At 41.0% G+C, this 14978-nt stretch overlaps 2 protein-coding genes across 3 annotated transcripts; one reads left to right on the forward strand and one right to left on the reverse strand.

Annotated features, from left to right (window-relative positions):
- Nucleotides 1-235: 235 nt before the first annotated feature.
- On the forward strand, nt 236-3991 carry spg21 (SPG21 abhydrolase domain containing, maspardin). The gene is made up of 9 exons (XM_077024878.1): nt 236-371; nt 978-1042; nt 1268-1429; nt 1991-2071; nt 2165-2310; nt 2450-2558; nt 2993-3100; nt 3211-3351; nt 3457-3991. Exons 2-9 carry the CDS (start codon nt 980-982, stop codon nt 3580-3582), a joined length of 936 nt encoding a protein of 311 aa, XP_076880993.1. The 5' UTR covers nt 236-371; nt 978-979; the 3' UTR covers nt 3583-3991.
- A 1224-nt stretch (nt 3992-5215) lies between these two features.
- Nucleotides 5216-13221, reverse strand: ankdd1a (ankyrin repeat and death domain containing 1A). 2 transcript variants are annotated; one of them, XM_077024879.1, is made up of 15 exons: nt 12893-13221; nt 12001-12104; nt 11242-11340; nt 10484-10582; nt 10116-10220; nt 8759-8857; nt 8217-8315; nt 7978-8076; nt 7675-7773; nt 7232-7330; nt 6889-6987; nt 6699-6794; nt 6374-6566; nt 6092-6223; nt 5216-6018 (listed from the first exon to the last, which is right to left on the reverse strand). In XM_077024879.1, exons 1-15 carry the CDS (start codon nt 12924-12926, stop codon nt 5774-5776), a joined length of 1701 nt encoding a protein of 566 aa, XP_076880994.1. In that variant the 5' UTR covers nt 12927-13221; the 3' UTR covers nt 5216-5773. The 2 variants fall into 2 exon arrangements, with proteins under 2 accessions (XP_076880994.1, XP_076880995.1); XM_077024880.1 differs by having other exon boundaries at nt 5788-5987; nt 12893-13219.
- Between the last annotated feature and the right edge of the window lie 1757 nt (nt 13222-14978).

Here is a 14978-nt window from a genome sequence, read left to right on the forward strand (position 1 = left end):
ACGCTGCCAACGAAATGTCCCAGTGCGTAAATATGAAATTCAATTCAATTACATATCTGGTTAAACAGCTAAAGCAGGGATCTTACTGCTTTATAGTGTGTATTACCTATATATAGCCAATCGGATCCAACGATCACATACAGTCCGCATTAATAACTGAAATATGTACGATTAAAGAATGGCACCATGAAACAGTTACTACATCGCGTCCGTCTGAATTAACGTGTTCAAAGGACACGACAGCGCGCAGGAAACGCTGCGCATGCGCAAAGTCTGGCGTCTGTTGGGTACGGAAGTAGCTAACTGTCATATGACTGCGAAAGGAATGCTATCTAAAATGTTGCTAATCCGTGGATGAAAACCTTCAAAAGGTAGCGTGAATTAAACCTCTAAGAGGGTGGGATGATGTTAAGGCGCTTATTAGCCCGATTCGTGTAGTTACTAGGTTGGTAGCTAGCTAGTTATCTTATTAGGCCATGTGTAAACCAAGACACCCGAGATAACTGAGATGGACTAGCTTACTACAGTTATTGTTATCGACAGGTTTAAGTTAGATCTCACTAGATATATCTTTATCCAGGTAACTATATGTCCGCTATCAGTACATGTTATAGATAGCCAGACTGATCTTTGCTACATCCTTAACTAAACCATTGCTTTTCTCTCACTGCTTTATTTGTCTTTGCACCATTAAAATAAAAAGTGGTTAGCAATCCTATGTAACTAACCGCGTTTAATGTCGCCCTACCGCAGCTGACCTGCTGCTTTTTTTGTTTGCGTGATCTTTAGATCTACAAAGTGTCACACAAAGTGTTCATACTGGTCATATTCCAGTAGACTAAACTGAGGCTGAGACAGTGTGTAATTTACCGAAGCTAGTTATTTGTTATTCTTTTGTCATATAAAAAAAATAGTTAGATTTAATGCAAGTAGTCGAATCGGTTTTTATCTGATCTACATTTTTTCGTTTTCACTAGAAATGGAGGAGATACGAGTGTCTCCTGACTACAACTGGTTTCGAAGCACAGTGCCTCTCAAAAGAGTATGCTTCTCTCTGAGTAAAATATTACCTATTTATATTGCATATATTTGGCTTGTTGAATGTTATTAATATTTGTTTCTGAAAAAGTATTGCTTTTTATGGTTTCTCACTGTATTTGTATCCTCATTTGTATTATGCTTTAGCCTTGTGATCCTTCATCTTCAAGAATGTGACTTTGATTAGGCTGCAGCCTTTGTGAGACTATGCTTTGTTTATTGTGTTTAGATTATTGTAGATGATGATGACAGCAAAGTCTGGTCACTGTATGATGCCGGACCAAAGACCATCAGGTGTCCAATAATCTTCCTGCCCCCAGTGAGTGGCACGGCTGAGGTTTTCTTTCAGCAGGTTTTGGCTCTCACTGGTTGGGGCTACCGCGTCATTTCGGTAAGGCCACCAATCCACTACCATTATGCCAGCTGCAATTGTGTGGTTTTATGTTGGAACCACCACAGGCACTCTGAAAGTTAGACAGACATGATTTTATCAAATTTCAGTCTGTTTTTAGTTTTGTGTTTAGAATTTGTATAACCTGGAACACCATTTCGTGGTGGTTTATATGGGCAACTATCTGCAAAGTACATTTAATATTGCCTTTTTACTGTTCTGTCAGTACCTGAACATGTTCATCATAACCATCAGAAGACAAAAGGTGGAAGAGGAAGTAATGCAGGAAGTAGCCTGGACTTATTCCGCAGAGCTTTTCATTATATGTATACTATATCTTTGTGGAGCTAAATATTATAGAATGTTATTAAGAATTACCATAGTGTCTGCAGTGTGCTTCTTTACAAAACTGAAAATGTCCCGTATGCCGGAAACATGTGACTGATCTATTTACATGTCAGAACTGATGTTTTTCGAGTTCCTCTTGCATTTTTGATGTGATGGTGAGTGTGTGTAAAAGTTCAAGGCAGCGTGAACATGTGCCTCTTATTCTTCCTGCAGCTTCAATATCCTGTCTACTGGGATCTCCTGGAATTCTGTGATGGATTTAGGAAACTTCTAGATCACTTGCAGCTAGACAAGGTTCAGCAAATGGTTTTTATTTTGTGTGTCTTAAGAGGGAACCTTTATTCACAGTAACAATCTGTATATTAATACAGTCTCTTCTAACACTAGGTTCATCTATTTGGAGCATCCCTAGGAGGATTTTTGGCTCAGAAATTTGCTGAGGTCACACACAAATCACCTCGGGTGCATTCTCTCATCCTGTGCAATTCATTCAGTGACACATCTATTTTTAACCAAACCTGGACAGCAAACAGGTTGGAGTTTGCATTTGATATGTTGGATTTTGTTTTATTTTAATATATTGCATTCTGTAATATTTTAACATTCTTCATTTAAGAACTGATTTCCCCTGACAAATCTTAAATTTCCTCACATTCAATTATTCATTTTCAGCTTTTGGCTTATGCCAGCCTTTATGCTTAAGAAGATTGTTCTTGGTAACTTTGCCAAAGGACCTGTTGATCCCAAAATGGCAGATGCAATTGACTTTATGGTTGATAGAGTGAGTATTTAATAATTATGCATTCTTTTTATTGGTTTGTGTCATATACATCTCCGAGCGTAAGCTGTGAGTGGCAGTGATTTCATTCTGACAATCGTGCACCAATGAGCTGGCGCTCAATTTGATGCACCAGTGCAAAGGACTTGAGCTTCTCAGCTCAAAAACAAATCTGACAAGGACTCCTTGTCAACTAAACTGTGTGTGTAATTAATGTGATTTCAAGTGTATTTATCCCATTATTGAATTTCATTAAATTTCACAATGTACAGAAATGTGTTGTACTGACTGTAGTGTATCTAGAATGCAGCATACCATGGTGTTAAATGGTGGCTAGCTAACATTTTGAGCACTGATATGTTTTCTACAGTGCCTGGAGCAAGTTTGTTTCATTCCTTGGTGATTAGGTAACAAAGTGTGTCTGTGTGTGTTTTCAGCTAGAAAGTTTGAACCAGAGTGAACTGGCTTCTAGGCTCACCCTGAACTGCCAAAACTCCTATGTTGAACCTCACAAAATAAGGGATGTTGCGGTCACCATCATGGATGTATGTTTTGCTCGATATAACATTGTATTAATTAACCAACACATCACAGATAGTGGAGTACTGTTTATGCTTTGCTTCAGCGTGCCCATGTGATGCTGTTTTTCCTGTAGGTATTTGATCAGAGTGCTCTTTCCAACGAGGCAAAGGAAGAAATGTATAAACTGTATCCCAATGCGAGAAGAGCTCATCTCAAAACTGGCGGAAACTTCCCCTACCTTTGCAGAAGTGCTGAAGTGAACCTTTATATCCAGGTGAGTTCAGTACCTTTGTTCAGGTCTCTTGGTTTAAAAACGTGCTGATTTAAAGAGGTTTTCAGATTCTCCGTCCATAATCTACTGTGGTGGTGTTCTCTGTAGATACATCTTCGACAATTCCATGGTACGAGGTACGCTGCCATAAGTCCGGCTATGGTTAGTGCAGAGGAACTCGAAGTGCAGAGGAGTGCCCTGAACACCTGCAGTCAGAGTGATGAACATTCATAAGAAGACCCTGCTGGATCACAGACTACCCTGGGCCCCTTACAAAAGCGTCACATGCCATTACTCCACATGTATCTGCGGTTCATCACATACAAGGGCCACCCTCTTGATTTTCTATAATGGAATCAATTGAAATAATGGACTAAAAGAGCCTATTTTTTACTTTACAGAAACAATATTTTGATAAGTATTATAACTGTAGATAATATAAGCTTGGATACTAGATCAGAGCAAATCTCACTGGATGCTATTTAGAACTGGTTGCCTTATGTGATATAAATACTTTGCATCTGACAGAATTTGCACTTGTCTTCGATTCAACCAGACTGGTTGGAATGTTTGTTCTTTTGAAGTCATGAAGTTTTGTTATTATAATTCTTGCACTGAGTAAAAGTATAACATGCTAATGTCATACATTTGAAAGTTTGGAGCATGTATTATTATATGTTTGTTTTTTCTCTGACCAAGCTCAGTGGTCAAACAATTATTAACATTATTCAACATGACCAAAGCTAGCCAACAAAAGAGCACTGAAAATAAAATCACCATACTTCCTGCAGGCTAGTCACACGGGAGAAGGGGGCAAGTTTTATCTGTATTCCAGATCCATGTTTGAACACATGCTCATTATTAGAGGAAAGGGAAAGTCAAGCCATACACAAATGATGGACCTAGCTTTGTTTTATCTTTAACTGTTCTCCCATAAATTCAGCAAAACAATCTTAAATTTTTCATGAGCCTTTAAAAGTACGATTTAACAAAGTATTAATGCTCTGTCATTCTATTAGCTAATTTACAGTGTAGTAGCTTAATTATTCCAGAAAAGTTTCCTCAATATATCCCACAACAGAATCAAACGTGGTCATTATAAAATCAGACTTAAGTCTCTCTCCAAATACTCCTCTCCAAATCATCCAGACTTCTGCTGTGCAGGTGCAGAACCTCCCAGTATCTTCTTCTCTTCACTTGCACCCACACCTCAAAAAGCTGCTGCTCAGGTCTTTCTCAGTGCATCTCCAGTCATCGTTTATATGTCATCAGGACAGGAGGGTGCTGAGAACAAGGCTCTGGCTCTGGAACAAGAAACCTGTCTTACTGCATTACTACTAGTTTACATAAAAGTGTGGGGCCATGACTGTGGGGCAGTCATGGCCTGGTGGTAGGGAACTGGTCTTGTGACTGGAGGGTCATGGGTTTGATTCCCAGACCTGAGGCCATGAGAGGTGCCCTTGAGCAAGGCACCTAACCCCAACCGGGCTAGGGCTGCCCACCGCTCTGGGCACGTGTGATCCACAGCCCCCTAGTAATCACTAGTGTGTGTGTGTTCTAACTGCACAGATGGGTTAAAAGCGGAGGACAAATTTCGATTGCGGTGTAAAAATCACAATTGACAGCACATTTACATTTTTGCATTATTATACATTAAAAGTCTCTTCTTTCATTCTTTCCACTGATGTACTCTCCCATCACAGCAGCAAATTCTGGTTTAAATAGTTTTGACCCATTTGAACTGAAATCATTCCTAAATAATTGACCGTAAAAGTTGATACTATCTGCATATGTAAACAAATAAATGAATAGAAGAAAACAGGATTTTTAACAACTATTTATTTGTATTGTAAAAAATAATGTAGTTGTTGATTTAAATTATAATGCATACATATATACATACATACACACAGTGAACACAATGTGTTAAAGCTGGAATCAGGACATTCGCATCAGCTAAAATGCAACTCAAGTATCATCCACAAAAAATTGGATCATAGTTTCATTTTCTGGGTGTTCTGTAACTTGTCTGTGACAAGCTGATCTTCTCAAAAAGAGAATATGCTGATTTTTGCTTTAAAGGCTTAATTAAATATTTCAGCAATTAAACACACTTTCCCGCTAATTCAGGCAGGTGAAATCATACCATTGTTTAACTTTGTGTTTATACATAGATCACAGATAAAAATAAATCACAACAGTGCTCACTACAACTTTCTCAGGAAAAAAACAGCAATCTGATGATACAATTATGCATTTTGCACACAAAATCCTCTTTCAAATACAAAAACCATCTATGTAATGAAACAGACTTAGTAAGTGATAGGTAAAATTAATATAAAAAGACCCTTGAGTTTGAAACACAGGTTGTGCAGTTCTATTTCCAGAATCTTATAAATCTTGACAGACAGAGGGTTGTAGCCCTCTAAGACGCGGAAGAGGGTGTCAAACATTCTGTCACACATCGGTCTCTGGATTGTATTTCGCAGGGTTGAGCTTCGTTTTGTAGCAGCCGTTGCAACACACTACCCTGACCGGAGCAGCCAGCGTGGGTCGTTTCCCAAACGCCAAAATCCTTCACATCATAGCGCACTTCTTCGGCGAGGTTGGTTCTGCGTTGGCCTTCCGTCGCACACGCTCTGTCGGGGGGGATAAAAGTTCCCGCCATCACTGAGATCAAAATGGCGAGATGGAATTGCATTCAAACAAGGTATGCATCATGGGAAACCATACACTTCCTCACCTGCCAAATCCATCCTGGAGATTCCCACCAGACCTTCATATAAGTCCTTAATAGGATTTTCACCAGCAGCCAATGCCCCATGCAGCCATATCAGCAGCATGCGATGCCCATGTTCCTTAAAGCTTTTTGTGCCTGACGATGACACACACAGCTGCAGGATAAAGCTCGCCAGCAATGTTGCACGTTTATTTCCAGATTTGTTTGTTTTCCCCCCAGAATGCAGCACGTTTTAATTCTTCTACTGGTCAAAATCTCCCTGCATGTTAAAGGGTAGCACCGTACCTGTCCACTGGTGTTCTATGGCTCGGATGTGGGCGTCTGAGAAGCGCCAGAGCTGAGCCAGTGGCTTCCACTCACTTGGCCTCAGGTATTTCGTGGCTAGCTTCCATAAGATGGTTCGGAAGCGCTGTGTTTCCTGACGATGGTCCTGCCTGAAGCTCACAGCACTTCCTACCAGCGAATTGGAGTCGTTGTCCTGTAAAAACGATGTACAGTCACGGCAAAAGGGACATCTCCATGGGGGAGGGGGCAATGTTGGGCAAGGCCCCTCCTACTCATGCATATGTGGGACATTAATCACGATGCGAAGGTACAGGCTCAGCCCTACCTGTTCCCACTTGTAAAATCGATCGGCTTTGATGATCATATCTACCACATTGACGTGGTTGCCTCTTGCTGCAATATCCAGCACTGTCTTTCCCTGCTGAAAATATATGAAACACAATAATCGTTATTTATTAAATCATCTGTAAAAAAAGAAAAAAGACGCCGCATTAGGCTGGAACACGGAGACGTACCTTGTCAAGTAGTTTGAGGTTGACTCCAGCGATGAGGATCATCTCGGCTATGTTCTGGTGTCCGTGTTCTGCTGCTATGTGCAGCGCTGTCTGAAGCCTCTATGGAGACACATTTTAGCTGCTTCAGGTGGAATGCAGACAGAACAACAGTGTGTGACATTGAAAAGGCTCCTCCTGATCTCAACTGTGGGAGTGAAGAAAGAACATTCTGGAAAGGAGAGTGAGTGCCTAGGGTTGAACATTAATGCTGAACAAAACTAAGTGGTTTTATTTCGATTTTGCTAAAAAAAAATAAAAATTAAAAAGAGGTGGGCTTAGGCAAGGAAAGAATGCATACACTCACATTGTCAAGAATGTCAAGGTCACTTTCTGCTTCAATAAGTATTTTTACAATCTCGGGGTAGTTGTTAAACACAGCCAAGTGTAATGCTGAGGAATGGTTCTGGCAAGAAACAAAAAGGAAGAATGTATTTTTAATTGGTGACCTCCATTTTGAGGTCATAATCATTATCTACTATACAATCTACCACACAACAGAATATCACAAGAGGCTTTCCTAAGTTATTTTTCAGACTGTCCAAGCTAAACAATGTAACTGACATTCTACAATTATACAATCTAATAAAATTTGTAGATTTACCTCATAGATCCAACAAAGAAAAACATAATCACTGCCTAAGGTCTGTTAGCACTGTACTACAAAAGCTCTGTTTGTGTCAACTGAGTATGTGTCACTGTATGTGTAAACTGAAGTGTGAGGAATGAACCTTCTGCATCTGTACTTACGACATCCACCAAGTCCAGACTGACACCAACCTCCACTAGCAGCCGGGCCAGTCTGTCAAAACCTCGCTGAGCGGCAAAGTGGAGGGCAGTCATATTTCTCTAAAAGGAGATGAGGGTATTGTAAATCTGGATTACAGTTCACTTTCATCTGATATGGAGTGTGTGCTGTGGGAATAACTCAATATCCTCAGCATAAAGCTTTATAGTAATTGAAACACCTCCAATTGCTGCAGATCACAACTGTCTGTCGGGAATAGCGATTTATATATTTACAGATTTTCAGTTCCTTGCGTATCAACATACATTGGTAATTTCGTCGATGTTGCAGCCTGCCTCCACCAGCAGCCTGACACACTCATAGTGACCGCCGTCCACAGCCAAGTGTAAGGCCGTCATGCCATCCTGCCGAAAAGCCACACACATCTCACCTATTCCACTGGCCACAGAGGAGTGGGAATGAGACACCAGCAGTTGAATGAAGCAGCCCCTGCAGGCCTCAAGCAAAGGACATGATGGGCGTGGCGCCAAAGCCACTCGCTTACAATGTTCCTATCGTCGATGCTCTCAGCCGTCTCCAGAACCTTCCGGAAGACCTCGGCGTTGCCGTGTTTCGCCGCCAGGTGCAGTGCGGTATTCTCCTCCTGCAGGCATGGAGCTTTCACATCAGTGTTCACCATTCAACAACAAGCCTCACAGGGGCTTCAGATACAATGCCTTATACAAAATGGATTTTTTTTAGAACCTGTACTTTTAATTGAATCCAGATCATTATCAATCCTTCATGAATTGGCTCGGATGTGCTGCAACAGAGGAAACTCGAAACTCTGCAGCACAATGGCGCCCCAGGACTGGACTTGAAATCTCCTGCTCCGTAACATTGACCCAGACCCACTGCAGAGCTCCCAAATGCTGCTATCTGCAACATCGTTTCTAAAGACCTGATTGCAAACAGGGCCTTCGGACCTTGACTCGTCAACCATGAGCCTGTAAACTTGCTGCCCATGGTTTATTTTACGCTTCCCCATCCTGTCAGCAGATGGAGGTTAATTAGCTAGATGGCTGCAAACTTCAGACTAAATCTTACCTTGTCCTTCAGGTGGTGAGCACAGCCCATGCCAATGAGGAACTCAGTCACCTCCAGGTGTCCATGCTCTACTGCCAGGTGAAATGCTGTCTTACCTGACTGACCCAGAAGACAAGACAGACACAGGTTAGAGAGGATGGCTGGACCAACAGCTAGTCCTAATAAATCCCTATTTTTCATCAGTGCCAACTGTGTGGCCCAGACACTCATAATAAAGTCTGTAAAATCGTTACGATTCTCTAAAAAAGTTTTTTTTAAGGGGTTTCTTAGCAAACACAAATGGTGTCCTATTTGAAAACTTTAGGAAATATTTACATTAGACATATAATCATTTACCATTGTTTATATTTGAACAATAAAGCATCTACTGTCAACTTCATGTATGATATTTGCTAATCAAAATTGACAACTCAGACCTGACATGACTATGTAAAGTAACATTTCAAGATGGTACATTCAATACACTATCTGCAAACAGACCATATAGTACAAAGGTCTCTGACAGTCTTTAACACTGATAATGGTATAGTAAAACTTGCTTTAACGCCTGTAACACAAGTTTCTCTGGGTGGTGACAAGACCTTGTCAATAGAGTCAACAAACCTCCCTCATGTCTAAGAATTGTTTAATGGGATTTTTACTGTGCCGTTTGTGTGATTGTCATTATTCTCTGTTTATCTATGTTGAGCAAAAGCAACAGTGTGCCCACACAACAACTGCATTTGCTGTTACTGCTGTGATGCAAATTGTCCTAAATAACATCTGGTCAGTGGTGGTCCTTTGCACAGAAACTGACCAGTGATGAAGATTGTAGAGGGTGACTGGCTACACTTTGTAAATGTGCACTTTATCAGAGACGTTTGCCTAGTAAAGCAACCAGCAACTGTAGTACAAGGTAGGTGTTGCTAATTTAAGTGTTTGTAGAGTGTAAGTCACTAGGCAACGAAGGTGGCTCAAACAAAGCTGAACATTTTATAAGGTCTAAAAATACTGTTCTGAAATGTGTCTGGTACTTGTGGAATTTTTGCATAATGTGGCCCTAACTGATTAAACACTTTACCAGAAGTGTTATGTACCAGGCAAAGAATGCTAACATAAAGAGCCCAATAGAATGGAAATATTTGTGAAGGAAAACCATCTCGATTTTCTTAATATCCCATTTGACAAAAAATACTGCAATGCTATTTTGAGGCGTTTGACAGATGCTTTCTTGATTTTGGGTTATTCCCAATATTGTTGCATTCAAAATGCAAAAAAAGGTTAACAAATACTCTGTGTAATGATATGCACTCTTCCAGGATACATAAGTACTGTATGCAGGTCACTGGAGTGTGAGAAAGAAAACACAGATAAACACCTTGTCAGGACCATCAAGTTGCACGTCCTCCAGATCTTCCATAATGTACTCCAGAACGTGGACATGTCCTCTCTGGGCAGCACAGTGCAGAAGGCTTAGCCCATTCTAAGGATGCAGGACGGTGTGTTAAATAAATGTATCAGTTCAATGCTTAATACTGTTAAACACCTAATGATAGGACTGGATTAGTTAAAGCATGCACTTAGAGCATTATATGCCCTAATAATGACCCACCACTATGGGCTAACCCCTCACACCTTGTGTATGTTAATGCTATCAGTTTCATAGGCACAACACCACAGGCACAGGGTACATTTATGTGGAAGAAAAGTCTGGAAGAAAAGACTGATCCATAATGAGTGCCTTACTTTGTTTTTGCAGTTAAGCTTTGCACCAGTTGAGACAAGAATCTGCAAGATTTTGAGGTGGCCGAACCAAGCAGACAAAAGCAGAGCATTCATCCCAAACTGTAGAACAAACACACATATACAATCATGCAATGTAGCTGCTAACATTTCAGCTCAAACGTGAACATGGTCGATTGGAAGTGCAATGTTTTATTCACTATTTACTATGACTATCTTTTCAACTTTTTCCCTTCCACAACTATTTTTGCAGTTAGGGAGACCATGCACAGATAAATCATGATCTAATGTTAACCTATTAGTATGCACCTATTAGTAAGTCCATTTCCTTAATTTTGCCATAGATCGCCTTTTCTAATTTGTGAAGAACAAATGTAAAATGAAAAAATGTCTTGCTTTACCTGGCATACATGCTGAAAAACATACCTTATTTGCAGCACTGATCACTTTGGAATCATATGACATAATTGATTATAAAATTGATTTTAAAATGTTACTAGCAATTTTAAACAGGGGGGATATGTAGTACCAGAGCTGAAAGTAACAGCAGGAATGTTTTTGTCTTTTCACTTTATTACTGCAGCGCATCTGAATGCTGTAAACTAAAATACTTATGACAAGGAACCTATTAAAACACGATATTACAAGCGTTTGTGCTAAATTTTACATCCCAGTGAGAGAGTTCCCATATAACTAAATGACATTGATTCAATAGCCTATTCATTTGCTATCTGGGTGTCCAATCTGATGCTTGTACATACACTGTCCGCATCGTCCATTTCGGTGTCGTGGTCCAAAAGAATACGCAGAGCGTCCTCGCTGCCCGCCCCGGCGGCCCAGTGCAGCGCCTTGCGCTCCACCTGCACGCGCGCCCAGAGCACAGACAACACTGAAACAGGAAAGCCACACTCACGCTCCAGGCGAAACTCAAACATTGACCTATAAGCCAGCTGTTCCTAGCTCTAAGAAAACAATTAAATCCAAAGAGAGCTGTTCATATTAATCAAGGCAAATTGCAGCTTAACAGAAAGTTCTCTTGATGTTTGCTCTGGTGGTGTCAGTACATCACTATTGTTGTAGAACGTGAGGTAAGGGTCATATCCTGCGATAAGCGTGCAAAGCAGTGGGTTTCCGTTGCCCTGGTGCTTAACCGATCCAATAGAGCCTTCCAAATGGAGGACCGAGCTCACAATGCGAAGCCTAAGACTTCCTGTGAGCCAGTTTCCTTTCATTTTCCACATGCTCCTTAAAACCTGTTTTTAACCCCACTTTTTAAATTAGCACGTTCAATTATCTAGCACCTTTCACAAACAACAGCAATTCAAAGTGCTTCATACAATAAAAGGTAACCGTTAAGAGTTAATGTTTTAAATTACGCAGCATTAGACTACAGCCCTTGCTCCTTGTTACAAAATGCAGATTTTTTTGCACAGGGTTCCATGCTGAAGGCTCTTGACAAGGTAAATAAAAACTTTTCCAGTGCGCATATCCGATTTGCCGCAGTTGTCTCGGACACTTACTGCATTCTTAACTTTGACGTCCACCCCTCTCCTAATGAGGTCCAGTATCTTCTCCGTGTCGTTCCTCTTTGCAGCATCGTGGAGCGCCTTCTCTGAGCGGAGCACTGAAAACAACAACAACGCATTGACAAGACCCAGAAGCTCCCGGTACTCAAAAGAGCTCCTGCACTGTATGAATGTTAAGCGTGTTACTTCTCTCCCATTTTTGGTGCTGGTTTTAAGACACGCCATTCCTAATAGCTATATGTGACAGTCGCTCCCCAGCACAGCGTAAAACATCAGGGCAGAAGCTGTAGGCCGGTGGGTAGCAAAAAGGTGACCGGTGATAGGTACCTGAACGGCCGGAGTTGTTAGTACAGCAAAGAATTCTCTTCAACTTTCGGTAACAGTATGGGTAATAACTGCAAATTAATGCAACCAACTGCATTTCATTTATAACGTAAACGTCGAAGCTATAGCTAGACAATTCTAACGTTTCGGGGAAATATTCAAAAACATTAGTCTCTTTATGTCAGGCTGGCGACAAACTGGAAACAGCAAACACGATAGTTCATATGCCAGTAATAATCACCATAGAGCACAGAATACGTCCTTTATACAACGCCTGTCGATGTATCTGGTTATCGGTTTAAAGCAAAAATAGTCAAAACCACAGAAAGATCCATTCGAGGTCCATCGCTGAGTATGTGGCTGTAGCGTAATCATGGAAAGAGCGATACCTACCCATCGGATACAACATGATGAAAATGTAATATCGATAAACTAGCATACATAGCGACTGAAATCAAACACACAATACATAATTTCTAATAAACGCTCGTCATTTCTAACAAATGCTATCTGGTGCCTGGTTCAATATGAAATCATTTCATATAACATGCACCTTACTCACAGATATCGTCATTGGACACTAAACCGTCGTCCATTTTCGGTGGACAGTACTACACTGCTAAGATCTGCATTTTGAGGTCCGTGTTCCGAGCAGAGATGGACTTTCAAACTGTCCCAGTTGGGATTCGGATCGCTCAAGCCTGCCGCGTTACTGCCCAACATCCGGGTCGTCTTGAATCTGCCTCCTAAACCCATTTCATCGCCTTCGGTTGGCAAACAAAAGCGCCGTTTTCGTCGAATTGTAATAATTTAAAAAGCGTAATAATGTGAAAATGTGTCCAACAGGAATGCTTACAGCAGACTACATGACAGGGACACCGGACGGAAACTTATTAAACACCTGTTTTGATGATGCATTGTCATTTTTTTTATTAAAGCTATGACTTCCCGTTAGTTCCTATTTTTCTTTTTTCTTAATCACTTTTTAAATAATCATAAACCTTTGTGAATCTTGAGTGAAGATTTACAGCACAGTAAAATGTGGTTCTACAAGGATAAAAATACGGTAAGGGTGGAATGAACATATACAGTAAAAGCCCAGGGAACGCTGGGCGTTTCAAATATCCACAAGAGGGAGCGCTTTCGGGTACATGGTGTGGACTTTTCGATGGCCGGATGCTCCAAGATGAGCCAAGAATTGTGAATATGCTTTTAAACGTTTTTCATTTTCTGCTCCTGTTGGATACATTTGTTCTGTTGAATTCCACTACAGGTGCTCGCAGGCTTCCTCCTGCAAACCTACTGTGAAGTAAAACAGAGAGGCAGAGAACAGGTATACAGGGTCAATTACCTGGCCACTCCCAGCTCCTGGCTGCTGGTCTAGGCTAGCATCCCACAACACGGGGAGAGTGCTGGGCTCAAGGTAATGCTGGCCGTGCTCAAAGTGCAGGGACGTTATACCTTATAGCACAGCCATTGCTATCCGTCTGAGATCGAATCACTGTTGTAGCAGCTGCGAGTGAAAACGACAATACGCCCCCAAAACACACACACACACACACACACACACACTCTCTCTCTCTCTCTCTCTCTCTCTCTCTCTCTCTATCTCTATCTCTCTTTCCAGTACTCACTCTGTAACAGATGATTTTAATGATTTTGTACCATGGACACTATGTTATGAAATAAAGCATTAAAAATCTGCCAATGCCTTATTTATTTTGCCGTATGTATATGGCAATAAAAATATTAATACGGGTGGATATGTGTGGCATTTTGTAAAGCTGTAAAACTCTTGGCTGGTATATGGCATAGCCAATACTGTTTCTATGGGAACTAAACATAATTCTAAAACACAGTTCCAGTCCTAACAGCTGGGGGCGACAGTGGGCAGTAATTCAAACAAAGCTGTGGCATCCGTTCCTAACGTAATTTCCGTAGGTACAAGAATCACCTATGTTCTGACATACGTGTTCAAGTGTCATTCATTTCAGTGCCGTTAATAACACCCCCCCACACACAGACATATGAATTTGCATGATCCTCCTCTCATTGTGGTTTACACTTTTAACACAGTATTCTTCTGGTCCAAAGGATGGTTTACTGCAAGCATTTCCCTTGATTTGTGTGTCCAGTCCACTCAGCACTGATATGACCTAAGATAAGCACATTTGATACCTCCAAGTCCAAATATTTTTAAAAGAAAAAAATCAGGAAGCATGCCTGCTTTATACTGCTGTAAAGCTATATGTGGACATTCTCGTTAGTTTCGAGTTTTGCATGAAGCCACATGACCATCAACGGAGAGTTCAGAGTTTTCTTTCTCAGCCTTGTATTGTTTTCACATCACTACTGATGAGCCAGCTACTACATCAGTACATTTGCTTAGTTAGAGGGAGAACGCTAAGGCCAAAGAGCAGGTTTTCAAGTTTGTAAGTTCTGTTTAATGATGTGGTTGGTAGAGCATGTGGTAGAATCAATTTTTAAACAGTACACCACCCACATCTTCCAGTCACTTATGCAAACACCACAAGCACACACTCACATGCACACACTTACATGCATAGACACACACGCACGCATACATCAGATTTCAGATATTTGTCGTAAGCAATTCATACACAGCTCAGAGAAACGGGATCCTCAGC

Source organism: Brachyhypopomus gauderio, chromosome 12 (genome assembly GCF_052324685.1).
Source record: "Brachyhypopomus gauderio isolate BG-103 chromosome 12, BGAUD_0.2, whole genome shotgun sequence".
Taxonomy (NCBI): Eukaryota; Metazoa; Chordata; class Actinopteri; order Gymnotiformes; family Hypopomidae; genus Brachyhypopomus; species Brachyhypopomus gauderio.